The sequence below is a fragment of the Microtus oregoni genome, unplaced genomic scaffold, assembly GCF_018167655.1.
Source record: "Microtus oregoni isolate MIOR12 unplaced genomic scaffold, Mior012 000069F_ref0000032, whole genome shotgun sequence".
Lineage (NCBI taxonomy): Eukaryota > Metazoa > Chordata > Mammalia > Rodentia > Cricetidae > Microtus > Microtus oregoni.
In genome coordinates this window covers 6,806,730-6,820,890 of record NW_024543976.1, presented here as the reverse complement: position 1 = coordinate 6,820,890, position 14,161 = coordinate 6,806,730, and the positions used below count along the sequence as shown (strand labels likewise).

The following is a 14,161-nucleotide window of genomic DNA, read 5'->3' as shown; positions in this document are numbered from 1 at the left end:
AATCCATTTGCCAGGCTCAGTGGGAAGGAATTAAAATTTGCAGCTGGGTGGCAGAGGCTGAGGACCAGTTGCCTTCAGTTCGGAAAACTCCCTCTTGCAGGGGTAGCACCACCAGCGTTGACCCAGATTGCAGCTGCTTCTCCCACAATGCCTCGCTGCTCAAAGTGACAAATGAGTTAAAAAGCAAACGAATCAAAGCCTCAAGGACAAGGCCCTCCTGTTCTCCTGGGACACAGCCAAACGAGGACCCAATTGAGCCAATTCTCCTTCCACGTCTAAGATACTTAGGAGGTCTGCTCACACTTAAAGGAAAACTCAAATTGTCCATTTCTAAAGGAGAGTGAATTCCACCTGGGAAGACATTTTTGGAGAGAAGACAACAGTCTTCTTCTCTATAGACACACTGTGACAACGGACGTCTGTTGACTTGGAGATGATGTTCCAACCAATAGCTCAGAGGGCCAGGTCAAGTGCCTACCTAGCTCACAGCGCTCACAGGGGCTCCCCCACGCAGCTCCGAGGGTGGCACAGCATTCGGACTTCAGGGTGGCCCCATTGATGTTCACCTCACAGCGGTTGTCCTGGATGTTGAGCCAGCAAGTCCCTTTCAGGCTGTCTGAAAAGGAATAGGGGAGGTTGGGAAGCTCTTACCTGGGAAGAAAACTCTCTGACACCAAAGGGATTTGTTACAGTGGGAAAAGATACATGAGTATTAATTCTTAAAGTCATTTTGACACCACATTCTTTGAATATATTGACATGGGCCTGTATTTAAATGTGGCATAAGTCAAATACTGAACTGCACTACCCCATACAATATGGCCATTAACACGATGGTATCTACTAACAAGCTATAGAGAAATAACCACTATTGCCCTAGGGTTCATTCTGGTACTAGGAATATGGTACATTGCCATGACAACACCATAACACAGGGGGGAAGGAACAACCTCTATGGTATGTGCTTTGACAGTTAAGAACAAATATATATCATTTTCATTATTCCCTCATTCTTCATTGAACATGCCAGTCAAACTCCACATTCTATTCTAGAAGAGCCAGTATTCCCCTAACTGTGAACATTTATTTGATTAATAACTTGGAAAGAATCTGAAAGAAAAAAAACGAGCCCAAAGATGACAAACATATGACGATCACACATAATTATGTGAAAGCACCAGTCATCCCTTGGTCTTTCAAGGAATGCTTCCTTTTAGGTACTTTCTCCTGCATATTTATCTGTAGATTTAGCTCTATTGCTAAAACCAATATATACTTATTTATCATCAATGATGTGAGGGCATAGAGAAATATAAATAAGATATAAAAATCCCCTAGCAATCTGACCGCCCGAGATAGCTACTCCTAATTGTTAAAATGTTTCCATATCTCATTTAACTGTCTTTAAATAGTAAAATCCTAGTGAGTGACCATGGACATCGAGCTGGTGACTCCACATGTGTGAAAGGGAAAGGTCAGTGGTTAGGGAAGCTTTGGGCAGAATAACAGATTTGGAAATGGCAACTGATTCTGAACCAGTGGCAGTGAATTTATTCCCAGCTGACAGGGCCACTACTAACTTCCTAGACAACTGCATGTTTAATTTTCTTTGTACCACTGTGGCGTTCAAGTAAGTGGGCACATACGGGTAGTGGAGTTCTGGATGTGCACCTAAGAAATCTGAACTCATGACAGTGGCCTCAGATAAATTTGATAACAAGCCCCTAGGAACATATTGCTTGCACACGGCTGAGGGATACCAAAGTACATTCCCACAGAAGGTACTGGAATCTCATTTAATTCTATTTGCAAAGCTTTACTTCTAAATTCTACAATAAAGCACAAACAAAAGTGATTTCATAAATCCAGGGCAGGAACTAGGAGAGAAGTAATTACAATGCCTGTGTATATATCACAAGAAGTTGCCATGGCTCAAATCTTCTGGTGGTAGAGATTAAACTAAAGGAACAATTCTTTCCTTGACCTAATACAAAATGCTGTGGGCAAGGGTGTGGGAGGGTGGGGTGAAGCTGTATGAGGAATTCAGAGCGTGGGCAGGGCTGGATGAGAGTGTGGGAGAAGCTGAGGTTCTGGGAGGAGCTGGATGAAGGTGTGGAAGAAGCTGAGGGTCTAAAAGAAGCTGGGTGAGGGCATGGAAGAAGCTGAGGGTGTTGGAGGAGCTGGGTGAGGGTATGGGAGGAGCTGGGCAGCTGCTTTCTTTCTCCTTTGTCTTTGCTTTTTCCTTTGGGGCAGTGTTTGGTTTGGGGAAAAGTCTGACCCTAACCTAACTCTAATCCTAACCCTAACCTAACCCTAACCAGTTTGTATAGAGACAGTGACAAGGACAGGGGGTAATGAAGAAGAACACACTAACATAGGATGTGTGTGGGAAGATGCTGGGATGAAATATATTTCTATGTTAAGCTAACCTAAAAGGATTAAGTTTAACATTAGAAGAAACATAACGGGTGGGAGTGAAAAGTAGTGGAAATACAGGTAACCAGCAAGAAAATCAAAAAGATCATGCCTATGGATTCAATGTGGAGTTCGGGAGCAAGGTATCCATGCTAAAGAGGACAATTGGGGGCGGCAGTTTAAAGAACGGAGCTTCCATTGGTGAAGATAAATATGTGTCTAGGAAATAGGATTGAGTTTAGAAATCAGAGCCTTGTTTTAGACATGCTCTGTTGAGATATCACGAGACATCCAAAGGGAAACAGTTGCAGTCAGGTGGAAACACAAGCCTGGAATTAATGGAAGGGTAAGGATGGATCCATGGAATTGAGAAACAGGGTGCGTTCACACAGGGAAGCAAAGAGATCAAGGGCCAATTGGTGATACACTTCAGGGTGGAGGTCAGGAGAATAAGGATGGCATAGCAAATAATAATAATAATTTTAAAAGAGCCAGAAAACAGTTGCCCTTGGAATGTTCACAATGCAAGTCCTGAGAAAGTGAGTGACAGGCTTCTTTGCTAATAGTCGACCATAAGGAATAAACCATGGGATCCAATAGCAGAGAAGCTGCTGCTCTTGTATGTCTATGGGAGTTAGGGACATGGGCAAGAATGCACGCAGACCTGGGACAAAGACACAGGTGTGGATTATAAGGCACTATGGAACTAGAGAAGAGCAACACAGGAAAGCTGAGTCAAATACATTGTCCTGTCAGGTCTAACAACAGCAACCTGGATACAATTGTCTTTTAAACGTTTAGAAAATCACTTAAGATAATCTTTAGTGTATCTGAAGGATTAACTCAAAGTCCATAACTATTCTTAGAGCCCAGTGAAGTCACAGATGGTCTGACTTTAGTAACCACACAGAAGAAATTTCATTCCCTATGCCCTGTGGCTTATACCCTGTGACTAGAGGTGGCAGGACAATCACTGATTAGGTAGCCCCATTGAAAACATGCTCCAGACAGGCTGGAGAGATGGCTCAGTGGGTAAAGGTGCTTGCCAACAAGCCTGATGACCTGAGTTCTATTCCTGGGATTCACATGGTGGAAAGAGAAAGCCAGCGGAAACACTCAGGTTTTATCGGAATGAATGAAAAGCTTAAGACACTGGCTGGGGAAATGTGGTGGTGTTTACTTGTTGGCAAATGGAAGAATGACTTAATGATTTGGGAATAAAACGTCTTTGTTTCATTAATAACTATAAGGACAAAAGGCCAAGATAATAAAAGTCTATATGATGAAACAGAAAGGAGGATGCCTTTGATGCTCAAGTGGCATACAGATTGCTTTCTGACTATGAATTGACTGATGCTGAGTTCATTTCCTTTATGTAATAAAAATGACTCGGTCTTGGTTGGAAATTGTGCCTTAGCAGAAATATTTCTGCTTTACAGATCCAAACCCCATACCCTACCACTGGTAATTAGATTTAAAAAAAAAAAATGCAGCTCTGCCCAAGGCATGTGGCAACTGATTTCTGGAAGGAGAACCAACCAATGCTCAGATTCCAGTGGCCATGTTTCATTAGGAAATGAAGACAGGAGTGTCGTGTCTCCAAAGAGGGTTCCATTGATAATCTGGGCCTTGCTCATTTCTAACTAAAATCAAATAAGTAAGATAGCACCCAGCTGTCTATGGAGACAATGGTGAAACCACTTGTATCTTTTCTTAACTACTAAATCGCTAATTCATTTTGGCTAGACAGCAAAAAAGAACCTGCCCATGTATATTGGTACTGTGTAGCTTCTTTTAAAGGTAGATACTAGGTAGCCATGTGATGGAGGAAGGTCATTGGCTAATAAAGGAACTGCCCTGGCCCATTTTATTGGTTAGAGGATAGGTGGGAGGAGTAAACAGAACAGGACGCTGGGAGGAAGAGGAAGTGAGGTCAGACTCCACATCTCTCCTCTCGGGAGCAGATGCCTGAGAGAGACGCCATGCCCCGCTCCCGGGATGAAGCTCCGACCCAGGATGGACATAGGCTAGAATCTTCCTGGTAAGCGCACCTTAGGGTGCTACACACAGATGATTAGAAATGGGCTAAATTAATATGTGAGAATTAGCCTAGAAGAGAATGGGCCAAGCAGTGTTTAAATGAATACAGTTTGTGTGTTGTTATTTCGGGGCATAAGCTAGCCGAGCAGGTGGCCGGGGTGCTGGGAACGCAGCCCTGCCGCTCTTATTACTACAGATTGGCGCCCCACGTGATGGACTAAACCCACTTAAAAAACCTGAGAATGCTTAAAAATAAGGGAGAGAGAGTTAACACAGATTTTTGCTGTTTGTTGGTGGCATGCTGTAGAGAGATTTCCTGATTCGGCAACAGTAGCAGAAAAAACGCTGTGTAATTTTAAAGCGCGACTTCCTGGGGCTGTGCCACCATTGCGATCTCTGTCTGGCTCCTGCGGGAGACAGAGCATTTGAATAGAGCATTTGGAGCAAAGTGCTACTATTTGTTTGATGGCAACTAGACTCGCTGTGTTCTCAGATCTGCTCTGCTTGTTAGAGGCAAGCATGTGCTTTCATCTAAGAGAGGCTTCCTGACTCAGCTTTAGTTTCAGCTTTCGGTGTTGGCAAAAAGCTGAACGCATGCTTTTCGGTTTTCAGCCGTAGCAGGAAAAAAGCTGCGCCGTTTAAAAATGCCGGCTTTCTGGGCTGTCCTGCCAGGGCAAACTCTGACTCTTTTACGCAGGCGGTTCATGCGGTTTGCAAGCACAGGCTACTGAAGCTTGCTTGCTGGCAAGGACCTTGAAATGCCATAGAGTTGTTGCAATAAACAAGCCTACAGCCGGTACGTCAGCCATGAGGCTGGAAAGCTAAGGGATGGACTGGATCTAGCTGGCAAAGCCACGCCTTTAATCCTACCCATATTGCTCAGTAATTTAAAGACTAGTGTGGTCAGAAAAAGAGAGATGTACAGTAAAGAGAGATTCAAAGACAAAAAAAATTTCTAAATGGTTTACCGTGTGTTAGAAATATGTGCAAGCTAAAAGTTGAAGTTCTTAAAGTAAGGGAAAAAAAAGGAAAAGAGTTGTTGTGTGTGGTAGCACACACGCCTTTAATCCCAGTGCCTAGAAGGCAGAGACAAACAGATCTCTGTGAGTTCAAGGTGTAGTAGTGTACACCTTTAATCCCAAATGCCTGGGAGGCAGAGACAGGCGGATCTCTGAGAGTTCAAAGACAGCCTGGTCTACAGAGTTACTTCAGGTCAAAGATACAGAGAACCTGTCTCAAAAAGCAAAGAGTTAAAAGTAAAAATAAATAAAATAGAGGTTAGAACAAAGCTGCACAAAGATGGAAAATACACAGAGAATTTTGATACTGTATGCTATTGTGCTCTCTTTAAATTATTTAAATGCTGAGAAAGGAGCAACAGCTGCTAAAAGATATTTATTTATAAATGCTGCTGAACTAATCCAACATAGATATTTTGAATTTGGATCTAAGGACATGATACTTTGGAAAGGAGTTTCTTATTTTGTTTTCACAGAGGATGAGACACTGTTCATTTCTTCTATTCCGATTTGGTATGATGGACCACGCCCTCCTGAAGGGTTGTTCTGAACACCTTCAAAAAATTGCTTCGCTCAACTGCCAACTGAGATGAAACTAGCACACAGGTTATACAATAAAAGACCTAATTAACGACACCCCCATTCAGCAGGAAGCAGTTTGGAGAGAAAAAACTGCGCCCATGTTCCCAAATAGGGTTTATAAATGTCCTTTTACATTTAAAGGGGGATATGATATAGGTATGAATAATTTGCATTAGTATAGATTTTGCTTTATTGATAGAGATTTAAGGTCAATTTTGTTATATGTATAAGTTTCTGATTTTGATTAAGGTATTGTGATTGTGTAGTTCATTTAAATATGTACTGTATAATTAAGAAATATAGGTTGTTAATGGATAATCATCGATAATAGTAAAGCTTGTAGTCATGTTAATTAGATTTTCTAGCTATATAGAGATATATTTTAGATAGACATTCTTCATATCTTTCAAAGATTATAGAATATGGCATTTTAAATGTTTTAATAACTTAGGACTTTTCATGACAATGAGACACTCTGCTCCTGGCAGCACCAATCTACTTCAAGAAGAAGATGGGCATCGAAGAGGATCCTTATGGAGTTGGATAGCCATTTGGGCAAGAAACTGCTCTTGCCTGGACTGTTGCATCAACTGGACACAAAGAACGCCCAGAGAGAGGACTACTGAACTTGCCTAAGGTGAGATGATCTTTCGGGGTTCCTGATTCATGAAAGAGTCTGTGAGACATTCTGCAGGACACAACAGATAGTGACTGAACTGACTTTGAATTTTCCTGCTTTATGGAAATGTCTGCTGGATACCATGGGCCTGAAGGCTGAAGATGGATGCCCTAACGGTACAGAGGAACTTTGGGTGACTGTCCAGGCAGCGAGATGTCTCTGTCATTTCTAGAGTTTTAAAAGTTGCTTTTTTCTTGTTTGCTTAGGTAGTATTGTATCTTTCTGGAGTCTTTGATGGAGTTAAGAATAGTTAGTTATAGTTTTCCTTAGTTATGATAAAGATTATTGTAACTTTTACTTGATAACTGTTTTGTTATATGTAATTTTGCTATGTTAAAGTTAAAGCCTTTTTTGTTTTTGTTTTTGTTTAAACTGAAAAAGGGGAAATGATGGAGGAAGGTCATTGGCTAATAAAGGAACTGCCCTGGCCCATTTTATTGGTTAGAGGATAGGTGGGAGGAGTAAACAGAACAGGACGCTGGGAGGAAGAGGAAGTGAGGTCAGACTCCACATCTCTCCTCTCGGGAGCAGATGCCTGAGAGAGACGCCATGCCCCGCTCCCGGGATGAAGCTCCGACCCAGGATGGACATAGGCTAGAATCTTCCCGGTAAGCGCACCTTGGGGTGCTACACACAGATGATTAGAAATGGGCTAAATTAATATGTGAGAATTAGCCTAGAAGAGAATGGGCCAAGCAGTGTTTAAATGAATACAGTTTGTGTGTTGTTATTTTGGGGCATAAGCTAGCTGAGCAGGTGGCCGGGGTGCTGGGAATGCAGCCCCGCCGCTCTTATTACTACAGCCATGGGGATTGTGGCATGCCACAAGATGGAGGAGTAATGATAGGGGCAGACCTTTCCTTTATACATGATATTTATTCCCAGATCACACTTTCACACTCTGTACACGTTCTGTGCCATTACCAAGACCTGGTCTTGAGCAGGCACGGTGGCTCCTGTCTGCAATCCCAGGATCTGTGGAGTTGAGACAGGGGAATTGTCAATTCCCAATCTGCCTGCTCTATGTCAGGTTCTAGGCCAGCCTGGGCTATACATCAAAATCCTATCTTGGAACAAAATCAGGAATAAAAGAACTGGCCTTAGTGATTTTGAGTAATATTTTTATCCATAGAGATTTTCCAAAGCAGAAGAACACTTATCTTCTTTTCTTTGGAGGATGATGGATGAGAAAAAGGAAAATACTAAACTCCTACGTATTCCTGGTTAAAATCTTCATATTCTTATCCTCTGAACTGAATCCAAATTCCATCGTGTCTTCGATTACAAAAGAAGGTTTAAAGATCTGTGATAGGGATTTGATGGTACCATGCCTTTTAAAGCATTTGAAGGATAAGAAATGTGTGTGTGTGTATTCTCTACATATTTCTATACATATATAGAAATGTGTGTGTGTGTATTCTCTATATATTTCTATACATATATAGAAATGTGTGTGTGTGTATTCTCTATATATTTCTATACATATATAGAAATGTGTGTGTGTATTCTCTATATATTTCTATACATATATAGAAATGTGTGTGTGTGTATTCTCTATATATTTCTATACATATATAGAAAAGCCTACAACCACAGCATCATGTAGCTACTGATGTGAAAGGGGGCATTCTGGGACGGAAATGTTTAAAAGCCTTCCTAATTTCTGCTCTTCCGCTCTCCTCCTGTCCTTTCTGTTTCCCCCACAGGAAGGCTGAGGTAGGGAACAACCTTCACATGGAATCTTTGTAGGAAGCTCACCAATGCAGACGAATCCGGTGGAGCTGAGCTTGCTGCCGGGCGAGCACTCACAGTGGAAAGAGCCGAGGTTGTTCCTGCAGGCCCCATTGACACACGGGTTGCTCTCACACTCATTTACGTCTACAATGCAGAAGGAAAAGATTCCGTTAGAGCTGCCATGCGTTTCTGGAAAATATTATTCCAGCAAGCCGTGCTATGCCAGAACGTCTGGTAAACTTGGCTCTTATAATTTTAATATGGATCTGCAAGGCCTAAAGTGAATGGGGAATGAAGACATGTTCTACAGTGTGGTTACACATCTATTTGACTGGACCCTCAGTAGGACCAGAAGGAACACACTGTTTGGAAAAGGATTCAGTATGTGCACCTTCTATGACTCTGACTATTTATAGCTGCTTTGGTTTGCTTCTTGGTTGTCACTCAGGTGCAATCCAATGGCACAACAAAGCTTCATTGTTTTCTGTCTCTTAGAGTTCTCTGAGGTTTGAAGACAAAAGCATACCAGCATTGGCTTTAATTCTGAATTCCTAGAGGCAACCCAAGAAACAAGGACTGGGATATTCATCCTGGCTACAGAACTCTCCACAGTCACCATTCTCTTTCCTCTGCCCTTTACGGTCACATGATTACTTAATGAATTACTTCACACAATTAATTAACTTTAGCAAGACATAAATTTGGAAAAGTAGAGCTGTGGCAGGGTGGAGGAGTTGTCTGTTGGTGGAGCACATGCCTCAGGTTGCTGAATTTAATCTCCAGAACCAATACAAAAAGAAAAAATAAACAAATTTAATTGCATCGAGTAGGACTTCATGATTACTGCTTTAATCTCAAATCAAATCATATACCAGTAACCTAAGCAGTTTCTGTTGATGTCAAAAGCAAATAGAATCATAGTACACCTACATTTTCAAGAGGTGCCTAAGAAATTCTCAAAGGTAAATAGCATACCATTATGAATTAATAAAAGGTAGACACAGGTCTCAATTAAAATATGAATGATAACATCAAAGTCACTTTCCATAAAATCCAATTACTCAGTCACCAAGGCAGCCACTTAATTATCTATCCTTGCTTAATTACTCCAAAGACAGCAATGTAGCTCAATGCTTTTAGGTTAAACAGAATGGTCTCTGAGATCCCAAGGAGATAGTCCCCTCTACACATATCTTTGGATTTAATATAGACACTTCTTTTCTTTAAAATGTTGTAGGTAAAACTAGAAGGCTCCAATGCTTGCTCCTGACTACCTCAAGTGAGATGTAAACCAGTCCTGAAAGGGCCAGGCTCAGAGCTGACTGCCAGTCACTGGGATAAAAATATCAACTCAAAAGTCTATGTTCAAATACGAAAGATGTGCTAGCAAAGGAAGGGGAAATCTCACTGGGGCTTAAACCCTAAACCAAGAACTATAGACAAGTAAGGAATACTAAGAATAGGGAAGATGCCCCAACTGGTTATTCAGTACCAAGTGGTCACCCTAAAAACATGCACATACCAACAACATCATACGGACTGAGCAGGTTATAGTTATATATTTAGATGCACACACATGTAACAACATTTAAAGAGATGGCGGTTATGAACTTGAGAGGCAGATGCATGGGAGGAGCTGGAGAGAGAGAAGAGATGAGGAGAGTTATATAATTATATTTTAATTAAAAAATTTCTGTAGAGAGCAGTTACTGTCACTTCAGGGTGTCTAGAGATGAGCTCAGATATTAATTTAGTTCTTGAGCTATACATTACTGCGGGAAATGCGAGTATATTTTGCTTTTAGGTTGCTTGCAATGAAAAAGGACTTCTTGAAAGAACAATACAAATATTTATAAGACTAATTCAAATACAAGGCTTTTCAATGAAAAGTATTGAAACCTTTTCATAAAAATTTAAGTACAAAAGAAACGAGATGAGCAAGAAATATGCGATCTGAGGGTATCCCACATTTAATTCTCCAATTAATTCATTTGTGAGAGCTCCCCCCCAAAAAAAGAAGGGCTGGTGTCATAGTTATAGTTTTTCAAATATCCATTTTGAATTAAGCAATGGCCTACTCAAAAACTATAAACACACACAGCGACAACTACAAATATCAACTATTTAGTTTTCCCTTAAATACAGTGTTTTTATGGTATAAATGTCATGGAACCAGAAATTGAAACAGTTCACTGTACATTTCTGGAAATAAACTTCAAAGCACATCTGGTTTACATTGAACTAGTTATGTCACTGGAAACACAATCGAAACCACAGTCCGGGATGTAAAAATTTTAACTTTCACAGACTCTCCAAGCTCAAGCAAAATGAAATAATTCTTTTGTAACCTCAGTCTAAAATACAGAGAAACCTCCTGCTTATTGGTACTGTTGCTTATTATATATTTAAATTAATCTATTGAAACCATGAATTACAAATAGAGTCAGCCAACAGAGAAAACACATACACAAAAAGCTGAAATTTGCAAAAAGTCTGGTCCTAATTCTCTGTCTAGCCCATGGAAATTAGTGAAGGAAGACTAGAGAGGAGAGACCAGGCTGACAAATTGATTGCGCCCAATGGTGGAAGTCAGGAGACTTAAGGAGACACGAGAAGAGAGGCCCCTTGGTCGGTACATATGCAGTTTGGGGGAAAACGTTAAATGAAAGGCAAATAACAGTGGGTAAATAGTTACTTGGGTAAGTTTCCAGACTAACTGATTATTATTTTTTTTTAATTTCCACCAACATTATAAGGTTGGAGCCAAAATATTTTTCTATCATTTCATCTTTATTCATAGACTATAGACTCCTTTCCTATGAACCCCAGATAAAAGTCATTTCCATATCAAAGGAAAGACTAAGGTTTGTGGGAACAAGTGCTCTTTAAACAAAGGAAGTCAAGACATCTCTACTGTCCTTGCTGTCTGGTTTGCCACTGAAGTGACTTACCATTTATGTGACAAGCCAGCATTTTGCTACTAAATGTCATTCTGTCTTTTACCTGTTTGGTAGTTTACCTGTCAGTGCCTTTCAACTCTGTCTTACTTGTTTTGACAATTCAGTGTTCGCACCACAGAACCAGACCCCAGCCATTTGGTTCCCACTCTCTCTCATGCCATCGCCAGAAGGAATGGTGCATGTGACAGCAATAGTTCTGAGCTAATCGAGACAACATCTCATCTACCCTTACTTTCTACGTTTCCTGAGATTTAGAGAAACTTAACCCTTTAACAGAGAACCAAAATGGTAAAATGTAGCAGAGGTGTGGCTATCCAGGACAAACAAAAATGCCACAAACCCCTTACCTCGCCCTTCTGGGTTGGGGGACAAGCAAAACAGGGAAATGCTCTAGACAAGCTTTTCTCAGAGAATGTTGAAGGAAAATGTGTGGTGGGAGTGTGAATAGAAGCCAGGAAATAGGAAATGTCACATGTATAGTTGCAGAGCCTAGCAGGGTTTACCAAGAGATGCTCCTCGCTCTTAGGGGATGCCCTGACCATCTGTGGAGAAGACAAGTACTCCAACCCAGAAAGGATGGGTGTGTCATGCCAGACAATAAGGGAAGCAATTATCTTAGCTCAGTTTAGGAAAATGTGATTTTATGTAAATGACTGTCCCCCCACCCATACATATTGATTAATTACTCTTTTTCAGAGGTCCCTCCAACTCAATCCAAACTTAGAACTGCGCTTTGTAATTGCATTCCTTTGGCTTCAGCTGAGACATTTGTGTTTTGCCATCTTGTTCAATAGTCCTAACTTGCTTCTGTCCACAAGAATGCTTTGAAGTTAAAGAAGAAGATGAAAAGAGGATGCTAACATTTCCCCCCCACCTTATAATAGTGCTATTGCACTTCTCCTGGGTGTGGAGTGGCCGAGGAACAATCACACCCACAGAAAAGGAAAGGGTTTTTCTGCAATAATTAATATTAACTTTCTTAAAACAAGCTACTATTTGGAAGTGGTAGCAGGATTTGAGCAGATTATAGGAGCTGTCTGCAGGCCCACATCCTAGACACTGAAGGAAGAAAACAAATGGTAGCTAAGAAATAGATTATTCTGAAACAGAACTGGGATCAAGATATCAAGTCATCCCTGAATGCACTCACATCATAGCCCGAGTCCCACTGAAAACGGAGACTGCCTTAAGCATTGAACTTGTTCAAGAAGCTTGCACCACAGAAACTCATGGCAGAAAAAACGAGGTTTTAAAATATTGACCTAATTTAGAGTTACAAACCCAAATGATATCCTTCAGCTAGTCAAGCGGAAAGGATAATTTTCATAGAATATGTATTTCAGGGAGGAATTAGTTTCACATAGGATCCAAATATTTTTCTAGGTCAACGTTTTGACACTATCAACCATCCAGTTCACAATGAAGTGGCTAGCCGCTGAGTACTTTTGGAATGTAGGTTTTTAGGTTAGTATGTCACAGTGGTTTTTTTTAAAAGGGTAAACCTAGTGAACAAAATCGGATATTTTATTTAAATGAGTGAAGTTATACGGCTCTTTCTGTTGGTTTTTCCAGCTGCTTGATGATCACCTATGTGAATGAAACAAACCAGCAGTGTTTATAAACTGTGTTTACATGAATGCCACTCCTAGAATTTTCAAATCCACGGACAGAGATCATAAAACAAGGAAGACATTCTCTCACACGTATTTTGATGGCACCCCTTTACTATGACTTCTGTGGATGTATTTTGAGGTGCTTCAGGGGCTCAGACATGCCAAGTCAAGGAGGACAGCCCAGCCCTTACCTTCGCAGGTCTCTGTCTCTGTCCGGAACACATAGCCAGGGGGACATGTGCAGCTGTAACTCCCCGGGGTGTTTCTGCATAAGCCATTGTCACAAAGCAGCCGGTTTACCAAGCACTCATCAATGTCTGCAAGCAGTCAGCAGAAGACAAGAGGTGGACATGGTTACAGGAACATCACACGAACCGCCTACGCTTTATTTTTATTGGTTTTGTCCCTCTCTCTTTGCTCTGACTCAGTATTTTTTTTTTTTTTTTTGGATTTTCGAGACAGGGTTTCTCCGTAGCTTTTGGTTCCTGTCCTGGAACTAGCTCTTGTAGACCAGGCTGGCCTTGAACTCACAGAGATCCGCCCGCCTCTGCCTCCGGAGTCCTCTGACTCGGTATTTTTATGCCATACTAGAGCAAATACATTCTGTGCTATTCAGTGGGTACCTTCTTCTTATGCTGGTGGAGGCTTTTACGATCTTCTGAAGTCCTTGGAAAATGTGTCAGACTTAGCCAGGGCTCATTCTTTGTTCTCCTTCAGTTACCTTCCCCCACTCCCTAAAAGCGATTATGCTAGGTTTATTTTTACATTGAAAGCACTGATAAAATATAATAGATAGTTAAACTCATTTGCCAGTAACCTTACACATAATAAGAATACGATATTTTTCAATTTTTTTTTATTAAAATTCCAAGAATGCATTAAGTGTTGGTTGTGGGAAAGTTTCCCATTGTGTTTCCAGCTAATGGAGTTCCTAGCAGAGCACTGTTGATTCATTTCGTACATTCCTCTGGCCATGTAGAACGGCCCAGGGAAGACGGTTCAAACATTCACATTAGCTTTATCTCCCTTTATTTGGAACAGATCTCACGCTGTAGCTCCAGCTGGCACTCAATTCACTCACTGTGGGCTGAGGTTACAGGCACTGACTTCTTATCGGCA

At 41.1% G+C, this 14,161-nt stretch overlaps 1 protein-coding gene across 2 annotated transcripts in view; it reads right to left on the bottom strand.

Moving 5' to 3' along the window:
- Positions 1–14,161, bottom strand: part of LOC121440619 (fibrillin-2-like) — a 197,161-nt gene that overhangs the window by 68,163 nt on the left and 114,837 nt on the right. For both annotated transcript variants that reach the window (XM_041641392.1, XM_041641393.1), the window contains exons 19-21: positions 13,234–13,359; positions 8,494–8,613; positions 479–616 (exon numbers count right to left, since the gene is read on the bottom strand). In XM_041641392.1, coding sequence (XP_041497326.1) covers positions 479–616; positions 8,494–8,613; positions 13,234–13,359 — 384 coding nt within the window. The remainder of the gene's footprint in view (positions 1–478; positions 617–8,493; positions 8,614–13,233; positions 13,360–14,161) is intronic.